General features: G+C 38.4%; 1 protein-coding gene across 3 annotated transcripts in view; it reads right to left on the reverse strand.

Moving 5' to 3' along the window:
- Window positions 1-12,510, reverse strand: part of LOC129271435 (uncharacterized) — a 30,074-nt gene extending 17,564 nt beyond the window's left edge. For 2 of the 3 annotated variants that reach the window (XR_010293390.1, XM_064098534.1), the window contains exons 1-4: window positions 12,390-12,495; window positions 6,199-6,494; window positions 5,237-5,259; window positions 3,877-3,906 (exon numbers count right to left, since the gene is read on the reverse strand). Coding sequence is in view for 2 of the 3 variants with exons in the window: in XM_064098534.1 (XP_063954604.1) it covers window positions 3,877-3,906; window positions 5,237-5,259; window positions 6,199-6,442 (297 nt within the window). In the remaining variant the exon portion in view is untranslated. Of the gene's footprint in view, window positions 1-3,864; window positions 3,907-5,236; window positions 5,260-6,198; window positions 6,495-12,389 lie in introns of all 3 variants that reach the window. The other variant, XM_064098530.1, reaches the window with a different exon arrangement.
- Between the last annotated feature and the right edge of the window lie 3,856 nt (window positions 12,511-16,366).

The raw sequence follows: 16,366 nt of genomic DNA on the forward strand, positions 1-16,366 counted from the left end.
CACAAAAAGCAAGACACAAAAATATATGCCAGGTACAAAATATTTGCAAGGCTCAAAATATATGCAAGGCACAAAATACATACATGTATATGAAAGACTCCAGATATTATGCAAGAAACAAAATAGATTTAAACCACATAATATATGTAAGACACAAAATATACGCGATAAACAAATTATTTGCAAGGCACAAAATGCAAGGCTTGCCATGATATGCAAGCCGCTCATTTATTTTTATTCAAGACATAAATTATGTTCAAGCCTGACAAAATATGTTCACGCTTGACAAAATATGTTCAAGGATTTTAGTCTCTTCTCAAGACTTACACCGTTTGGGTGGGGGCTGGCGCGTCATCACATTAAGGGGAACACACCCTTTATCCCAAAGCGCCCCCCCCCCCCCATTTGCCAAAAGGGTGCTTTTTTATTACAATCAATTATAGCCAATTCGGCTAATACACCCAATTTGTCTAAAGCCTGGTACGGGACCAGACAAAAACTGATATGTTTTTTTTTTGTCATTAAAACTCTGTGAATTGGAAAAAGCTGGAAATCTCTCATTATCATGTTTTCATGACCTTGGCATTCATTAACTTTACATTTTCAGAAGATAAAAAATAGAAGACAAAAACTTCAGAGTATAAGCTTCAAAATTACATGCAATATGTTAAATTTAGGCAAAGATTTAATTTTGGCTTCAGAGGGGACAATAGCTTGGACCTGCCAATATATTATGTGTTGTGCATCTATTTTGTTTCTTTATTACATGTATATATCTGAAGTCTTGCAAATATTTTGTGCCTTGAAATCTATTTTTGTGTCTTGCATATATTTTTGTCTTGCAAATATTGCATGCCTTGAATATATTTTTGTGTCGTACATAAAATCATGTCTTTATATTTTATGTGTAGATATCTTGAATATTTTTGGTCTTGAATACATATATTTCATATTTGTTGCATACATTTTTCTTCATGAACATATAATTTCATATTTTGTTTGATATATATTTCTTCTTGAACATAAATAATATTTTCTTCAATGGCTCACCATTGCCAAATTACCTGGGGGGTGTTTCACAAAGATTTAAGTATGACTTAGGTCGCACTTAAATGTCGACGCGTTCACTATATGCAACACGCAATCTTATTGATCAATACGGAGTAGTGCGCGTCCTCTTGGCATGATCTGACCAATGCTGTCATGCCTTTTATACTGCGCGCAACTAGACATTTAAGTGCGACTCTAAGTCATACTTAAATCTTTGTGAAACACCCCCCCCCCCCTGGACATGTTGTGAAATATTATCCAGCCAATCAGAACTCTGGATTTCATGCTACTCATAAATCTAAAAACTCTTGTCTTGTATCTTATTGTTAATTGCTGGATCCTGACCTATTTCCAAGGTGCAACATACCAATCTATATTATTTTAGCTCAAAATTAAGAGTTTTGCACAATTTGCAAGAGAATTTAACAGAAGAAGAAAATTATGTTTTGATACATCTTATCAGGCTTAAAATTCACCTATATCAAAATGTTTAATTCAAAATAAATGACCATTATAAAAGAGTAACATTTACACTTTCCAATGATGCAACAAAATTTTATTCACTTGAAGATAAAGTGAATAAATTCTTTGAGAAAAAGTCTCACAATTCACAAGATTCTGCAGGGAGGTGAATTCAGCCACGGGATGGTTAGAATGAATCTTGCTTATTTGCTCATGAGCATAGGGCTCTGCAGTCTGGCTGAAAACCTTTCAGTATTCATTTTTTCAGCTTTTTTTCAATAAACTTTATGTAGGAATAACTCTCCCTATATAAAAGTAGCCTTTAAATATTTTGCACACTAGTATATAACATTTTAATTATTTTATGATATTGTTCACATTATGACCCTTTTCTCATACTGGAAACTAGTTTCACGTGCAATGGGTGATTTCAAGTACGGTGTTGAAATCTGGTGTTGGTGTTGTGACAACACCAACACCAGATTTCAACACCGTACTTGAAATCAGGCTGGTGTTGGGATTGACCTCGGAAAATATGACGTATTTCCGGCAGTTTGTGTTGAATGCTGGTGTTGAATGTCATCTGCTGAACCCAGCACTGCGGCTGGTGTTGATGATCTACGTGCAATTTCCCCATTCACCAACACCAACCCCCAGGGATTGGGAAAAACATGAAATCAAGTTCGGTGTTGGTGTTGGCAATCTCAAGCTCGTGAACGGGCGGCGAACACGATGAAACATCCCCGTAAAATTAGCTTTTACAGTTAAGATGAGTACAAATCATTTGAGCTGTATATATTATGATGAAGAATAATGTTCACTCTTTCGAATTCTTGAATTAATTAAAACATTGGTATTCTGTACGATGAGAATTTAATGCACTTCTCTCCGATTTCATTTTCGTCGTCGAGACTTCTCGCGTGAAGTTGAGATGATTTAGCAGCGCAGCGCAGAGGCGTGACGTCATGTGTTATCGATAACGCAATCAGTATCATTCCTCTGAACCCAGCTCGGTGTTGGAGCTCGGTGTTGGAGCTCGGTTCAGTGGCCTTTTTACGCTCTCAACACCAACACCAACCCCGAACACCGAACTTGAAATCACCCAATGAGAATGCTCGAAGCCGTCTTGGAAGCTATCTTTCACACCAGTTCAGAAAACTACCTTGCAATAAAATTGCTTTGCCTCATTAAACTGATTTTAGCATAAGTGAGAACCATTCTTCAGAAAGCAATCTACAAACAATTTGAGCTCGCTTCTCCACACACTGTGAGTAGAATGTCTACACTGCGGTTTTGAATTTCACACGAAACATTTCCCCCACTGAGGGCGTTCCCGTAGCAACAAAACCGCTTCACATGAAGTGGTTTTAAAAACCACCTTCGGGTGATCAAATGAGAACGGTAGCAAAGCGATCTTCCAAACAGGTTTCCTGGAACGGGTTTCCAGTTTTCAAAAGTATAGTGAGAACGGGGTGGAAGATGCAATGAAAACATTGTAACATCATGCAAGCAATGGCCAAGGTTCTGAATATTGATACATGCAGGTATTGCAAGGTATTGAAACATGCATGTACTGTAAAACTATGCTACTGTATATTGCAAATGACAGCATTAAATCAGCAATTAGCAGTGATCTAACTCCATTCTCAATTTTCAAGGATTGTGTTCCTTGTCACAAACTTTGACCTGTATGTATATGTACAGTGTACAATCCTATAAAATGGGTCTCCAATAAAAGCAAATGTGCACAGTCAAAACAACAGTATCATCCCCATAATATCAAAATTTAATGAAATTCTGTACAGAAGTCTGATGGGGAAATGAAAGTGAAATGTGAAAAAGAAATTGTGCAATTCTGCAAAAGGGGTTTACAGTGATTTCGCAATTAGGGTGTGTTGCAAGAAATTAAATATTATTAGTGATCAAAGATAAATAACAATTGATAACTGGGACAAAGTGTATGAAATCGATATACATGTTGTGGTTAAAGCACACCTGCAATCTATGATAAAAACTACTATAGTTTAAAGCCACCAGTCACTTTCCCCAAGAGACTATTCTTGACAAAAAATATTTTGCAAGATGTTTTACAAACTACAAGGACAGATGGACAGAAGAACATCTGCATCAATGCCTCCCAATGGTGGAGCTATAGAATGTGTTTTTGAAAGTCATATTTGAAAAAAAAAAAAGCCCCATGGATGCTTAGTGTACAATTGAATAATTTGGGGGATAATTCTACTGGGTTTAGATATACACATGATAATGTAAATTATCAGACATGCATGAACCTTCGTGTATATGTAGTCCAAGTACAAAAAAAAAAGCCATGTCACTTGAAATGATAATTACCATAGCACTTACAGACTTAATAGTTGATTGTGTAGCAGCTCCCTATAACAAAACATAACAAAACAAAACAAAAATCCATCAATCAACCACAGGCAAGCCATTTAAAATAATAATATAATAATAAAATAATAATAAGTTCTGTCACGAAACTCTCCAAATATTTCAATATCCATGATTTTTTTACTGTTAAAATCATAATAGTCTGGATCTCTGGGAACCTTCAATATACATGTATACCTGACTCATCCCTCTGTGAAGTGTACTGAAATGTACTTACATGTACATTATCACCAATTCACCACAACTGTGAGTCAGAAAATGGGTTTCAGCTAGGGGGCTTCAATCTGGTTTGGGCCCTTCCCCCCCCCCCCCCCCCCCCGCCTCCTCGGTTATTATAATTTACCCCACGGAGCCAATGGACAGAAGTACACGCAAGTTTATATATTTGACTTGTTCGTCTAGGTACATACATTATAAAAAATATACTGTAGAGAGTATAATCTGACGGGCAACGCAATTGCAGTGCAGCTGGCATGAGTCCTAAAAAAATGCCTGTATACCTGACTCACCCCTCTGTGAAGTTTACTGAAATGTACTGAAATGTACATTATCACCACAACTGTGAGTCAGAAAATGGGTGTCAGCTTGTGGGCTTCAATCTGGTTTGGGCCCTTCCCCCCCCCCCCCCGCCTCCTCGGTTATTATAATTTACCCCACGGAGCCAATGGACTGAAGTACACGCAAGTACACGCAAATTTATAAGTTTATAAGTTGACTTGTACGTCTAGCTATAGGTACATACATTATAAAAAATATACTGTAGATTGTATAATCTGACGGGCAACGCAATTGCAGTGCAGCTGGCATGACTCCTAAAAAATGTACATGTAGTTGTACAGTACGTTAGGCCAGCTAGGTACATGTACAGGTACATCTTATGAAATCATGATTTTAATTATCATATTTTCATACATGTGTGTATTATATGCATCCCTTGTAACAAAATAAGTTGTAGATTATCTTAATGCATTGAATCATTCGTCAACCTATTTACCGTCATTCTTGGTGGACAAAGTTTGAATATATATTGCATAATAAAAAGCATACATTGAGGGATATGACATCATCAGCTTGCTTTAATAGAGACATGCACAGAACCGTTTAACTAAAATAATGCACAGCTTTCAAATGTCATTGTCATTTTTAGTGTCTTGTTTGTAACTCTCTTACTGTTCAAATCATAGTATTTTCAACCTGAGCTACCCCTTTTTTTATAACGAAAAGACGAGGATAATAAGGAAAGATCTGGTTTTCCTGAGGATTTGAAAGTGAAACTACATGTAAACTAAAATAATATCTAGACCGTACTTACCATCATTGAGGTCACACTTGCAGCTGGAAAAGACAAAAAGGAAGGAAACACTATTAAAAGTTATGACATTACAAATAGAATCTAAAATGTCTTCATTTGATACTCCAACTACATGTATACTTAATGTAAGTTCAATCCTTTGCTGTAAGTTACCAAAGAAACATGTACATGTATCCAGAGCCTTTGTCCTTTCTTGTTATTTATTTCTTTACATGTATTAAGTGTACTGTAAACTCAACAGGCTTTAAAGTCATGGCATTTAAGAGCTCACTAAAAATGCGTAGGTTTACTCATTGGCAGATATGTAAACTTGCCTATAAAATGACACAAACTTCTATAGTTCTTGCGGAGTTGTCACACATACCGTACGGCTTGCTACAGAATTATAGAGCGGTCATGAACCAAAACATTACAAAGTCATAACATGACAATATTAATAAATAATGAAGATGGCGATGAAGAAAAGACACTGCTATACTTAATTTCACCAAAACGCTTATATGCACATCCTAGTCGGTATGCAAATAAAGGGGACTGATGATGTCATCCACTCACTATTTCTTTTGTATTGTATTATATATGGAATATTCAATTTTTCTCCTCATTCTCCTGTGAACAAAGTTTTCTTCCTCCCTGGACATGCGGAATTACCATTGTATTAATATTTTATGGTTCAGTCATGTTGGTCCTTATTCTCAAATCTGTAAAAAATTGAAATATTATATAATTCAATTTCAAACAATTAAAAACAAAAGAAATAGTGAGTGAGGGACAACATCAACTATCTCATTTGAATGACACTGAGTCACGCATATTACTGTTTGTAAAAAAAAAGCGAAACTTTTTAAAGTCATTTTTTCTTAGTTTACATTCGGTTTAGATGAAACTTTCAACATCCTTCTTCTTCATTGAAATCAACATTTTTCTGGGGTGGACTTGACCGTCAAACATCATTAACTTACCAATAGTTGTTGTATTTGCACTTGTAATCTCACTACTACTACTGGACTTTTTGCTTGCAACAACAGCTACGATGATGATCACTATGATAACAATTACGATTACAACTGCAATTCCGAGTCTCTTTGCGGTACAAACTGAGGATGCTCCCCTGCTTTTGCCACTTGGCTTAACAGTCACCTGACCATCTTCTCCAATAGGTGCTGTCACCTGAGCGTAGGCACCACGACCTCCTTGTCCGTCCATTCTTTTATTGCCGATTCTTTTCTACTACCGTATTTAAGAGACCTGGAATCACCTGAAAGAGAAAAAAAAAATGATAAACACATTTGGTTGAACATGAAACCTGATCTGTATGGGACTGTATGAGCAAACTCATCTCAGTTGCAATTCCCTCTTGGGAAACATCGTCCTTTTTAATACAGGTGACATGTGGACACATGAAGCTCAGATAATATTCTAAAAGAACATAAAATAAAATGTATAATTTTATTTTTGAATCATTAATCAAAATTCTCCTGCCCAGCCTCTGCCTTTACATGGAAATTATAGCTAGATCAAGGCTAGAAATCATTGGTACAAGGCAGTGAAATGAAGGGACCATGGTGATATTGAGGAATTAAAAACCACGATCAAGTGTTGGTTTTCAAAAATTAGATTAGATTCCCAATGAAAATGAATGGAAATAAAATGAACTTCTCATAAAAATAAAAAACATTCCTAAATTTATTGCCAACAAGTTTTTTATTTTCTCAGTAAAATTTCATACAGGTTTGTAAAAAAAAACAAGAAATGAAACCAAGACAAAAATCTAAACTTGACCATATGAGGGACAAAGCATGAAAAGATCAGCACTACATGTATTTGATAGACAACAGTATGCACAAATATCTATTTCCGACTGTACAGTATATATAAGCCTATTCACCACTGGCGTACCTAGGATTTTCCAGAAGGGGGGCAAATTTTTTGGAGGATATTTCGTCCCCGAAAAAATTTGACAAGCAAAAAAAAAGGTCTTCAAACCAAAAAAAGGATTTATTACCAGAAAAAAATTGACAAGCAAAAAAAAAAAAAAAAAAAGGTCTTCAGTTTCAAAAGAGGGGGTACACGTCTGTTTTTATCGCATTTTTACATTACAAATTATTAATTTGGCTTCTCAAAAGGGGGGGGGCACGTACCCTGTATCAGTTGTGACTCGTCAGGGGGGGCAGGGATACGTCCCCTGCATGAGTTGTGACTCGTCAGGGGGGCAGTCTGCCTCCCCTGCCCCCCCCTTAGGTACGCTAGTGCTGTTCACAGTTGTAAACTGCGCATGAGCAGTACAGGTCATTTGAGATAAACCATGGAGGTGGTTTTCATTTTCACTGACATACTGGTAGCTAGGCATTTGTGATTTGATGATTATTCATGGACAGTATTCCTTATGAAATATTCTTTTCATCACATCCAAGCTGAAGAGAACTAACAAAGTCTTCATAATCACTGGTATTTAGCACTGGAAACAATTATAACATGTCCCAAAACTGTGAAAAGTGAAAAATATTGACATCTTTTATATTTATTTTTCAATGATTTTGATCTTGTATTACCCAATTCAGAATAATTACAATTCTATCACGTGTGACGGTATTGAGAAACGGGCACCAGCCTACAATGCCTTCCGTTCTTAGAATTGAATTGTTTTGCCAGGACAGCTTATGCAACTTCTTCATTTTAAAGGTTAGTACTCATCCAAATGAAAAATCGCACAGGTCATTTGAGAAAAAATTAATCATGAGCTATAAACCGTGAACTGACTTATGGTGGTCTCCCTTCTCACTCTTTAAGACTAAACATGGTAAGCTGCCCCAAGTCTGCGCAGTGTCAAAACTCCAATGTATGTGCATACTGAATGATTCGAACAACAGAAGATACATGTATGCAGGCATGGATGATGGACGGAGAGAAGGAGTACACAAAGGGCGGTCGTGTGAAGAAGGTAGATCCTCCAACCATCTGCGGGTGGATCGACAAGGATTGGCAGGAGCTTGATCCGGAGATCATCAGGTGGGCATTTCTCAAATGCTGCATCTCCAATTCTCTCGATGGAACGGAGGACGACATTCTGTGGGAAGACGATCTCGGCGACGAATCAGAAGTAGACGGTGGCCTACCCAGACATGGATGATGAGCAGCTCCGGCAAGTGTTTGAGGAAAGCTCAGAGGAAGATTTTTATGGCTTTTAGCCTGATAAACAAACGGTCTTTTTCAAGACTTCATCTTTGTTTCACTTTGTCTTTACCTCTCTCTGTCTTTATTTCTCTCATATGACATCGCCGACTTCAATAAAAATAACATTGAAACACATATCCGCCGCGCTTGTTTACCTTCGCAGCGCTTGTTTATCTCCGTCACGCTATCTCCGCCACGCTTGTTTACCTCCGCAGCTCTCGTTTACCTCCGCACCGCTTGTTTACCTCCGCAGCGCTTGTTTACCTCCGGGAAAGATGAAATAGTAAGTTAGAAGAATTAAAGAATGCGTGTTTATTATTTCCCATTCTGCGGCGATTGTTGAACAATTTTCCAACCAAGTTTTTTGTCCGACTTCGCCGGGAATTCTGTCATGTATTTTTTTTTCAAAGATGATTCGGAAAATCGGGGGTGCGGCTTATACGCCCCCGCGGCCTTTACGCTGGGATAAAATACGGTATACTGTATATATAGCCCCTATGGATAAATGACATTTTTTTAATTAATAAGATTTCGCAAATATCCGTAAAACACAAAGTAGAGGAATAAGAGCAATATAGCTATATGAAACTACTTGCTATTGTGGAACTCGTATCGTCCATACCCATGAACCACAAGACGATAAAACCTAATTTTTGGCTTAAAAAAAGGGTTTAAAAATTTGTAAATTTAGGTGAAATCACCTTTTAGCTCTACAAATACTGTTTTTTAAGTACTAACTTTAGGTAAAACAAATTGCCTCACCCCCAAAACATATGAATAGAACCAAAACCAGAGAAAAAGACCAAAAAATAAAGAAGTTGTGGCCAAAACTGTGATTTGGGGGGGTTTTGGCGGCAATTTTGGATTTTGGCCCGGCACACTTTTTTCTCGGACCCGAGACAAAAAATATTGTCATTTCATGTTGAGATACATTACAAGAAATAAATAAAAACTGTTGCCATATTAAAATGACAAAAAAAGTAATTTTGACTCATGTATAGCCCACTCCTATTACAAGCCAAGATTTTTTTGGAGTCCATAATTAGCGAGGGTCATCTATACTCAGTCATAAGAATCTTCGGAAGTCAAAATCATAGATTTTACCCCTCATGCCCCTGGTCTAGATTTAACCCCTGGAATATTTTTTTGAGCAGCAACCTGGATCTAGATCTACTGTGTGTGCAGTTCAATAGCTGAATAGCATTAGCAGGTATCAGTATGTATCTCATGCATGCAAGTCCCCACCAGTGCTGCTCCCTTGCTGTGTAACAGTTAGACTGTATGTAGTTGTGACTTGTGGGGAGGGAGTTGGGGTCAATTTTGTCTGAATTTTGGAAATTATAATTATTTATAATCAATTTTATAGTAATGTTAAATAATAATTTTTATCTATAAATTTTACTTCAAAACGGCATTTTCTAACATCGCTAATTGTAGCTACGTCATAACGAAGCTGTTCAAGGGTCGAGCCTATTTTGCGTTGTGTACATTTGGATCGAGGGATCTACACCGTACACACACGAGACACAAATAAGACTGTTATCGAACAGTCTAGATTCAAGTCGCATTCAAGTCAAGGCGCATAATAGGAAATTGTACCAAAAAAATCAACAGGCATTTCACGTATAATCGCTGATGGCGCTACATCATAAAATAACGCTGAACAGCGAAAAAAATGCGGAGCGCCTAGAACGCAACCAGCAGTACAGCTGATCGACGTAAACGACGTAAACAAGCAAGTTTATTTATAAATAAGTTCCTCACACGTATAAATATTAATGCGCTGCCGACTTCAAAACATCGCATGCGGGAGGTACCATGTCTGGTCCGAGCTCGGACCCTCGCGCGCATGCGATGTTCTGAAATCGGCAGCGAATTATTACGTGTGAGGAACTTCATGTTGGCTCTAAATCATCAATTTTGAGACTGATAGAAGCATGGAAAAGAAGTGAAACTTTGTGTAAAGTAAGAATATTAGTTGTACTTGTTTTTAAAGATCGTGATGTTGCATGAATTTTGTATTTTCTCCCCATAAAATCCCACCTTTTGTCACTCGGAATATCCGATCGAGTTCATGGTCTCGAAGTTCGGGTAGGTGAAGCGTAGTGTAGCAGTAGTAAAGTGGAGTGGAGCCTGCACGAACTTCGCTCGAGGTACATTACTCCATGATGAAGAAGTACGATACTACGACTACGAGTCAAAATATAATAACAAACATCATCATCATGGAGTCCTCAAGACTAATCCCGCCCCAGGCTTCATGGGGAGTAAGCCTACGTTTAGTAGAAAGACTTTTAGTACTCCCCAGTCGAGTCCCAGAAGCCTCCAGGCTAACGTTAGGTCTACACCACCCATGGGTTCATATCATCTCGCGTGCGAAGGAATATCAGTCATATGCACGCGACACACATGACAAGTCAAAAAGATAGTGGGCTTTTGCCCACATAAAATATCACCAATAATCTGGTATTTCACATTCTGCTATGACACTTACCGAATCATTTTTCTTAAAAATATGTATATTTTCTTGATCTTTAGTGAAGATTTCACGGAGATAAAATTTGGTCAGCGTAGATATCAATTTTCGCCTAAAGAGGGCGCGCGATTTATATTCATATCAAAGACACGACAAGGGAAAGATTAGAAACCTACACTATTTTACACGCAAATCGACGCAAGGCATTACGCGAAGTCCGTGAAGTGTCCAATCTTTTCATTGTATAGACTTTGGTATACCGTGACATTCGTTAATACTGCTTGTACTGCTGGTTTCGTTCCAGGCATGTGTATTTAAAAAAAAAAAATTATATTATTATTAGTCATCGTTTTAAATTAATTGCAACAAAAGTGTTATCATCGCCAATAGTAATCCTGAATTATGTTTTTGAAGGTATTTTATTTATTGGTGCCCATAATTAGTAAATTAATCATAAGAATTGCGCATTCAAAGAATTTAGACACAGTCACAGTTATAAAATTACCGAGGAGCTGAATCAAGGTTGTGAAATTTATTAGCGCCACCAACGGGCTTCCTTGTATTTCCGTAGAAGAGACAAACGAAGTCACTTGCTAGGCCGAGGTAAGCGAAATTTGCTCTTTTTAAATGAAATGAGTTAAATATCATACGTAATGTATAATTTTGTTATGTATTGCTACTTTATGTACTTACCGGAAATAGCCCCGGTGCGTAGCGAGAAGGAGTTTCGGCAAATATTACTTCAGTAATGAAGCAATGTTTGCCGACTACTTCGAAATCTACGGTCAAACACGGTCCGGTGTACGAGGTTCGTATATATATACGAACCTCGTATTAGTGTGAGTGGGTCTACACTGCACTATATAGGCCTAGACCCACCCAAGGGTTCATTACATTTACATATAGTACATACATGCCGCCGCGCACAGAAAAATCAAGCCATGGCATAGAAGTCGTGTGTTGTGGACCCAAGAAGTGACTAGTGAGATCCCAGCACGCGCGACCCACTAGTTAGAAATCCACTGCCAAACGCGGTTCGTGTGTGTGTGTATTTGAGTTTTGTCAGACGTGTATCAATCAGATATGATTATTTACGTCTGGGACCGACCTTTAACGTCACCATCCGAAAGACGTGACCAGGGCTCGAACCTCTGCATCAATTTGTAACTTCCCCGCATAGCTTGGATTACAGGCGCACGCCACAACGCCCAGTTCGTGGTTCGAGGTTAGTATACTAATACTAACCTCGCAATACGTGTGAGTGGGCCTAGGGCTAGACCGTACACATAATTGTGATTTCCCTGTTGCATATGTGTGCATACGCATCGCACGCACCGGTAATACAGCAGCGCCGCTTGCTCCCGAGTCCTGATCCTGTGGCTGTGAAACTTAAAAAAGGGCAAAAGTGAATGGTCCTCTTACTGACAAAAATGACAAAAGCGTTGTCAAAGTTGGGAAGTAATATATTTTTATAATGAATTTCAACTTGACTTTGCTGCTCACCTGGTTTTGGCTTTAACATTGAAGGCGGTCTCCTCCCTCTTGAGATTTTAAGGTCTTTGATTCTGTCTCTCCCTCTCTACCTGTCACGCGCGCCGCGCAACGACTCGACCGGAATTAGTCTACATAAGTTCAGCAGAAAAGGTGAAACCACAGTGACTGTATCCTGTCATCTAAAGTCTTGAGGATTTCCCGTTTAAAATTCCCTTTTTGGATACATATTAATACCTAAATTGTATTTCCCAACATTTAAAATGAAATACTATTCCATGTAATTCAGAGACCGAATCCCCCCCCCCCCCCCCCAAAAAAAAAAAAAAATCCCAAACTCACGATATCACATATTGACCATTTTTGTAGACTAAAGTCTTCGAGCGGCGCTGTTTATTGGGGAATCCCCTGTTTCAAAGCAGTCGATTCGGGATGGTTTCATCATCATCACAACGGATGCGGTCTTTACCTTAGGCGGATCCAGGGGGTGGGGGCGAGGGGCCCGGCCCCCCCCCCCCCCTATTGGCGAGCAAAGAAAAATTAAAAAAAAGAAAATAAAGAAAAAAAAGGGGGGAAAGGAGGAAAAGAGAGGAGAAAAAAGAAGAGGAGGAAGACGGGTGAATAAAATAAGATGAGGGGAAGACTTGGAAAATAAAAAGAATCTTCATGTCACTTTATAAAATTTTCGCTCACGCTTCGCGCTCGCATTGCCTGTTAGGTGATTTTCATATCTTGTCCCGGGGGGGCCACTTACATTGACGAGTGGATACCATGCGCGACCAAAAAAACACGTAAAAAGGATGTCTTTTTCAAGATAGGGCACGTTACGTACGTAACGTGATAAGGGTGTCAAAAACACAAAAATAATGAAAAAAGGGTATCTATTTCGCTAGGAAAGCTATGTGTTTAGGGTCATATTTGGGGGAATGATAAAACAAAATTAAAATGTTTTATAAAGGATGTCCTTTTTGCCCCAACACTACGTGTTTAGAGTCCGATTTGCGCGAGGTGTGGAAGCTGGGGCCGTACTAAACCAAATGGTGTGTAAACTGTAAAGGTAAAACCGACGACCGATGGACTCGTGACATAACAATCAAATATCGATGTACTTGTTTAGGGGTTCATTTCAGGGAATACTTGCTAAGAGTATCGTTTTGTTTCCAATACTTGTTAAGGGTAGGGTTTCAGACGCCAATACTTGTTAAGGGGTGCATTTTCAGAATTTGGAAAATACGTGTTTAGGGTGCTTTTCGAGACCCCTTGGTCGCGCATGGTATCCACTCGTCAATGGAAGTGGCCCCCCCCCCCCCGGGTATCTTGTTCAATATGGAGTTTAAATATCAAGTTTGGAAGTCAATATACAAAACATATCTCACCTCGGAAATCGAACTTTCATTATTTTGTGTTATTTACAAATTGATTTTTAGAAAGTGCTCTGTAAAAATGTCAGTTTTATGGTCTGAACTCAGAATATTAACATTTTCCGCTCAGGCTGCGCGCTCGTAAAATTTTTGATTTATCAGGTACCTATCATTTTCGTGTATTCCATAAAGTTTTCAAAATATCCCTTTTCAGGTCTGATTTTCAAAACGTATCAGCTAGCGCTGCACGCTCGCATTTTGATTGCCGAGTTATGTATGTCTCAATATTGATTACACAACAAACTACTTAAAATCCCCTTTTCATGACAGTTTATCATAAATTTTGGCTCGCGATTTGCGCTCGCATTAATGGTTAAAATATGTTAACTGATGCATCCTACTTATAATTACAAAAGTGCTTGAAATGTTAAGTTTTTAACGGCCATAATATCATCAGATTTCGCGCCTTCATTAGGCATTAATGAATGAGATATTAATTTAATAATCAAATTGTCCCTTTTGTTTCATCTCGCACTTAGCAAAAGGAATAGGAAGATAGTCATCATTTTCATACACATGTCCTAAGGATGTCCCGGTCCTAAGTTAAAACTCATATAATGTGCGATCCATATCCACCTCAGAAATTTCCTACAAAGTGCTTGAAATGTAGAGCTGAAATTTACTCTTTTTTCAAATCGGAATATCAAATAGTTTAAGCTCGCGCTTCGCGTTCGCTTTGATTTTCATGATATCTAGAATGCCTAGATTCTAGGTCTAAATATGAAACACGCGCGCATGTTTATTCAGATACTCAACTTGTTCTCTATTTAAATCATTCTCCAGTTTCAGATCACAATATCAAAAATTTTCTGCTCGCACTTTGTGCTCGCATTATTAATGTAGGAAGATCCCCTATTACTAATTCTTTTCATGATTTACAAAACACGAATAGAGTGTCCCGTTTTTAGGTCTAAATCTCGATTTTTTTTCATCAATTGCTTAGATATATACCTATCCTGTTCACGATTCAAAAAATTGATTAAAATCCTACATTCTTTATATGTAAGATTGTCAAAAATTTTCAGCTCGCGCTTCGCGCTCGCATTATTGTTTAAATATGTAAAGTCTTCATGGCTAAGTGCAAGTAGTCCTTTACAGGTACCTTTTCGATCAGTTCAAAACATATATAAACATTTTCTGCGATCGCATTAGTAATGTAAGGAAAATCCCCACTCACTCATCATTTTCATGATTTACAAAACTTGAAGAGAGTGTCTCGTTCAGTAGGTCTAAATCTCGAAATTTTCCTCTCGCGCTTCGCGCTCGCATCAATTGTTTAGTTATATACCTATTCTGTTTTAGTTACAAAAAGTGCTTAGAATTTCCATTCCTTAGGTAAAAATGTCAAAAATTCTGCTCGCGCTTCGCGCTCGCATTATTTGATTTTAAAAATATGTTACGTCTTCATTGCTAACTGCTAGCAGTCTTGAACAGTACCTTTTCCATCAGTTCATTTCTGCTCACCCTTCACGTTTGTTGTAATTATTCATTTGCAAAAAAAAATCTTTTTCAGGATAAAAAACATTGCCCAGAATGTTTAAAATTTTAGGAAAAAATATTGAAAGATTTCCCCCAAAAAAATAGCTCGCGCTTCGCGCTCGCATTATATAAATAGGGATTATGATATTATATTTATTTATGTTTATTCCTAAGAATAAAGCTAAGGAGTGACTCTTAGGAATACTCCTTCAAAGAAACCAAAAATCATCTTCGAGCGGCCGATCGGGGAAAATATGGCTGAAATTTTTTCCAGGCCCCCCCCTCCTATTGGAGAAGGCTGGATCCGCCCCTGTTTACGGGTGTCATCCCAGTTCCCAGTTCGTCTTTATTCATCCATTTTGGAAATTATTTTGTTTCGTGACATACCGCGGGGACATACCGACCCCTTCGCCGCCCCCCCCCCTGGATTCGCCTATGAAAACACATGATAAATTCCAGGTGAACATCTTTGACCCAACCCTGACAGCTCCCCCGTGGGGGGGGGGCAGTCAAATGTATTGCTGTGCACATGTGTGACCAAATTATTTCCAAACACCCCCTAAACGAGTTTTTCTCTGTGTACAAAACCCCTAAACAAGTTTTCGCGGGCTTCATTTACACATTTTGACCCCCGAACAGGTCGCCAGAATATGACCCCTAGACAAGTTTTGTCTCGGGCCCGAGCACTTTTCAGAAACGAGGAGGGTAAGGCTCCGGGGAAAAACCTTTGGAAAAAACATACCCTAAATACGTTTGACCCCGCGATTGACTTGTATTTCAAAATCGGTGTTTTTGATACCCTTAACATGTGTACAGCAATATATTTTGACTGGCCCCCCTGGATTGAATGCCCCGCGCCCCCCCCCCCCCCCGTGCAATTAGGGTTAAAATACCCACACAATCGGGAAGAACCCGAATACTTTTCAGAAACGAGGAGGAAAAACAGGGCCCTGGGAACAATTTTTTCAGTGGGGGTGCTGAAATTTCTCCTCAAATGTAGGGGGGGGGGACACATTGATTATTGAGTTTTCCATTGTTGTTTTATATACACACACACACACACACACACACACACACACAGAGACTGCA

This window comes from Lytechinus pictus, chromosome 1, assembly GCF_037042905.1.
Source record: "Lytechinus pictus isolate F3 Inbred chromosome 1, Lp3.0, whole genome shotgun sequence".
In the NCBI taxonomy this organism is placed as follows: Eukaryota; Metazoa; Echinodermata; class Echinoidea; order Temnopleuroida; family Toxopneustidae; genus Lytechinus; species Lytechinus pictus.